Source organism: Rhipicephalus sanguineus, chromosome 4 (assembly GCF_013339695.2).
Source record: "Rhipicephalus sanguineus isolate Rsan-2018 chromosome 4, BIME_Rsan_1.4, whole genome shotgun sequence".
NCBI lineage: Eukaryota > Metazoa > Arthropoda > Arachnida > Ixodida > Ixodidae > Rhipicephalus > Rhipicephalus sanguineus.
In genome coordinates this window covers 169,843,877-169,848,607 of record NC_051179.1, presented here as the reverse complement: position 1 = coordinate 169,848,607, position 4,731 = coordinate 169,843,877, and the positions used below count along the sequence as shown (strand labels likewise).

Sequence of the window (4,731 nt, the reverse complement as noted above, 5' to 3'; positions counted from 1 at the left end):
GAGGATTTCCCCCTAGCCTCCCAAGACTCGGCTACATCCCCGCCGCCCGCATTGCCTCCTGCCCTACCTGCCAACCCACCGGCCGCACCCACTTTCGTCACGCTTCCCGCCGTGAAAGAGCCTGGCGTCTTCTCGGGCCTCGAAGGTTCTAACGTCGACCAGTGGCTGCGCCTGTACGAACGCGTCAGCGCCAGTTACAGGTGGGGCCCCCTCTTATGCTCGCGAATGTCATATTTTACCTGGACGGAACCCCTCGTCTCTGGTTTGACACCCATGAGCATGAGATTACCAGCTGGGACAGCTTTAAGAAAAAGATTCGCGAACTTTTTGGCAACTCTCTTGGACGTCGCCTCGCCGCAAAGACTGAATTATCGACTCGCACGCAAAGCTCCACTGAGTCCTACCTCAGTTATATTCAACATGTCCTGGCCCTTTGCCGCAAAGCTGACGAAACCATGTCTGAGCAAGAACAAGTTGCGCACATACTCAAGGGTATCGCCGACGACGCGTTCAACTTGTTGTTGTGCACTAACGTGTCCTCTGTCGATGCGGTACTTCAACAATGTCGTCGCTTGGAACAGGCTAAAAGTAGGCGTGTCTCCCAACTGTTCCCGCGCCTTCCGAATACCGCAGTGACGTCTTCTTGCCTCGCTACATACCGGCAACCGGACGCCTGCGATAACTTGACCCGACTCGTTAGGCGTGAACTTGAAGCAGCCGCCCCTGTTACCGTGGCACCACCATCCTCTGACACACCTCCTTCCGTCCCTTTACCCCTTCTTCAAGCAGTAATCTGACAGGAAATTGCCAGCATGGGTGTCAGCTCTATTTCGACACCTCCCCGTACCGACTTCCCGCCGCACTTCACGCCCTCACGTCGACCCCCGTCTGGCTCGCCACCAGCGTTCCGTAATCCGTCCGAATGGAGAACACCTGATGACAAGCCCATATGCTTCTACTGTCACCGAATAGGACACATATCTCGTCATTGCCGAAGTCGCTGGGGTTCTCCTGCACAAAATTTCCCGCCTTCCTTCAATAATCGTCCCGCTCCTCGTTCTGCAACCAGCCCAGGCCACTTCGCCCCTCCGGCCCACTACACCCCTCCGGCCCACTTTGCCCCTCAGGCATACTCTTCCCATCAGGACCACTTTGCCCCCCACGATCCCCACTACTCCCGCTCTCCCTCACCTCACCGTCGCCAGTCCCGTTCCCCTCAGCCCCGACGACCACCTTCCCCCGCTCCCCCACGACGTTCGCCGACGGAAAACTAAGTGCTGCAGCCCCTGGAGGTGGCGCTGCATCAATCGGACCAAGCGAAAATCCTCTACTGACCATACCGACGAAACGGAACCTTATTGACGTACAAGTCGACGGAGTGCCTGTGACAGCTCTAGTCGACACTGGCGCTCAAGTTTCCGTTATGAACACGGATTTTAGACGCAAGCTCAAGAAAGTTCTCACACCTGCGACGACTCCATTTGTCCGTGTGGCCGACGGCGGAACAGCATCTGTCGTGGGAATGTGCTCCGCTTCTGTAAGCATTGCTGATCGCTACACAGTTGTCCTCTTCGCCGTCCTTGAACAATGTCCCCACGACGTCATCCTAGGCCACGACTTCTTGTCTGCGCATTCTGCCCTCATTGACTGCTCGGCCAGTGCGCTCCGTCTCCACTTGCCCATGATCGACCCTCCTGTGCCCCGGCCGAGTCGCCTCTGCACTGCCGGATACGCTCGCCTCGCACCCCAAACACTGACCTATGTCGAATTTGTCGCAACACCACCAGTTCCAGACGGCGACTATGTACTGACCCCTATCACCGATGTCCTGATAAGTCGTGGTATTACGCTACCACACACGGTTCTTTCTGTCACAGGGAACTCCACGTGCCTTCCCGTTGTCAATTTTAGTTTGACACCGCAAGTGCTCCCGCAAGGCATCTCTTTGGCATTACTTTCGACCTTAGAAGACAGCGCGGTGGCTGCTCTCACGGTGACCGCTCTGTCCGGTCCCCATGCCCAGCAACAATCTAATCCTTGTCCCGACAGCGCGATACGGTCGATGATTGCTTGCACCTTAACGCCGCAGCAGACTGGCGAGCTCCACCAGCTTCTGCTGTCCTACGTCGACGTTTTCGATCTCAGCGGCCGTCCATTGGGAAAAGCTACTGGTGTAACCCACCGCATCAACACAGCTGACCAGCCTCCTATTCATAGGCGCCCATATCGCGTGTCGGCGACTGAGCGTCAAATTATCCAAGCTGAAGTCGACAAAATGCTCGCCAAGAACATCATTGAGCCGTCCTGCAGTCCTTGGGCATCCCCTGTCGTGCTAGTGCGCAAAAAGGACGGCACATGGCGTTTCTGTGTCGATTATCGCCACCTAAACAGAATTACAAAAAAAGACGTCTACCCTCTGCCACGAATAGATGATGCCCTTGACTGCCTCTATGGTGCCCGCTATTTTTCTTCCATCGACCTCCGTTCCGGGTACTGGCAGATTGAGGTGGACGATATGGATCGTGAAAAGACGGCATTTATCACCCCCGATGGCCTATATCAATTCAAGGTCATGCCCTTTGGCCTATGTAACGCCCCAGCCACCTTTGAACGAATGATGGACTCTTTGCTCCGAGGATTTAAATGGTCCACCTGTTTGTGCTACCTGGACGATGTCGTTGTTTTTTCCCCAACATTTGAAACTCATATAGAACGCCTCTCAGCCGTCTTAGCCATCTTCCGTCGTGCTGGCCTGCAGCTGAACTCATCAAAATGTCATTTTGGCCGCGACCAAATTACAGTACTTGGCCATTTAGTAGACGCTAACGGAGTACAGCCAGACCCGGCGAAAATCAGCGCAGTCAAGAACTTTCCCGTTCCACGATCTGTGAAGGATGTCCGCAGCTTTCTCGGACTATGTTCGTATTTTCGACGCTTCGTGAAAAATTTTGCGGATATAGCGAGACCTCTTACGCAGCTCCTCAAGCAAGACGTCCCGTTTACATGGGGCTCAGAAGAGGCTTCTGCGTTCTCCAATCTCATCGCGCTCCTCACTACTCCTCCAATTTTGGCCCACTTTGACCCTGCTGCCCCTACTGAGATCCGCACGGATGCAAGTGGTCATGGCATCGGCGCCGTGCTTGCTCAACGCCAACGTGGCCACGACTGCGTTATTGCATACGCCAGCCGCCTCTTATCCGCCCCCGAACGCAATTATTCAATCACAGAGCGTGAGTGTTTGGCTCTCGTTTGGGCGGTCGCCAAGTTCAGGCCATACCTATACGGGCGCCCGTTTTCGGTCGTTACCGACCACCACGCGCTCTGCTGGCTGAACTCTCTTAAAGACCCCTCAGGGCGGCTTGGTCAATGGGCTTTGCGCCTCCAAGAGTTCTCCTACTCATTCGTGTACAAATCTGGCCGCATGCATCAGGATGCCGACTGCCTATCCCGGTACCCTGTCGACGATCCTGATGACACTGACGCCAACACGATCTGCTCCATATTCTCAGTGTCCAACTTGGTTCACATTAGGGAAGAACAGAAACGGGATCCCGTGCTCCTTGACCTCATCACCCGCACGGAATCTTTCCCAAACGACGGCTCTGTTCGCCACTTTGTGCTTCAAGAGGGCGTCCTCTACCATCGAAATTTCCGACCTGACGGACCTGACCTTCAAATTGTCGTGCCTAAGCATTTACGACGCAGTGTCCTCGCTGAACTTCACGATGCGCCGACAGCTGGACACCTCGGCGTCTCTCGCACATACGAGCGCGTACGCAGCCGTTTCTTTTGGCCAGGCCTTGCTCGCTCAGTACGCCGCTATGTCGCCACGTGCGAGTTATGTCAACGCCGCAAAACACCGTCGCTGCTACCCGCTGGCCGTCTTCAACCACTGGATATACCCACGGAACCCTTTTACCGCGTTGGATTAGACCTTCTTGGACCTTTTCCCGTCTCAACCATAGGAAACAAATGGATCGCAGTGGCTACAGATTACGCTACACGCTATGCGATCACGCGAGCTCTACCGACAAGTTGTGCAATGCAACCGACGTTGCTGACTTTCTGCTACGCGACGTTATCTTGGTTCACGGTGCCCCAAGACAACTGATCACAGACCGTGGCCGTCAATTCCTGTCTCAAGTTATCGCCGACATCTTACGTTCCTGTTCTACGCAGCACAAACTGACCACTGCATACCATCCTCAATCCAATGTGCTAACGGAACGCTTTAATCGCACGCTTACGGACATGCTCGCTATGTATGTGTCGCCGGACCACCGAGACTGGGATGTTGCCCTACCCTACGCAACTTTTGCGTACAATTCATCGCGTCACGACACGGCGGGCTTTTCCCCTTTTTATCTCCTGTACGGAAGAGAGCCGACTTTACCGCTGGACACGATCATTCCTACCTCCACCTCGTCCACCAGCGAGTATGCCCGAGACGCAATCGCGCGAGCCGACGAAGCCCGACAGCTCGCCCGCGCTCGGCTGACGGCGTCGCAAACCAAACAACGAGGCCGATACGATGCTACTCATCGAGACGCACATTTAGTTCCCGGTGCCCTTGTGCTACTCTGGTCCCCTCATCGTCGCGTCGGCCTATCCGAAAAACTTTTGTCTCGTTACACGGGACCTTACCGTGTACTGCGTCAGGTAACACCTGTTACCTATGAGATTGGCCCCATCTGTCCATCGCCATCTGTTCGGTCCAGCGATATTGTTCAC

At 55.1% G+C, this 4,731-nt stretch overlaps 1 protein-coding gene across 1 annotated transcript; it reads left to right on the top strand.

Annotated features, from left to right (window-relative positions):
- Nucleotides 1-812: 812 nt before the first annotated feature.
- Nucleotides 813-1,274, top strand: LOC119391829 (uncharacterized). Its single transcript, XM_037659478.1, has one exon. It carries the CDS (start codon nt 813-815, stop codon nt 1,272-1,274), a length of 462 nt encoding a protein of 153 aa, XP_037515406.1.
- The last annotated feature ends 3,457 nt before the right edge of the window (nt 1,275-4,731 follow it).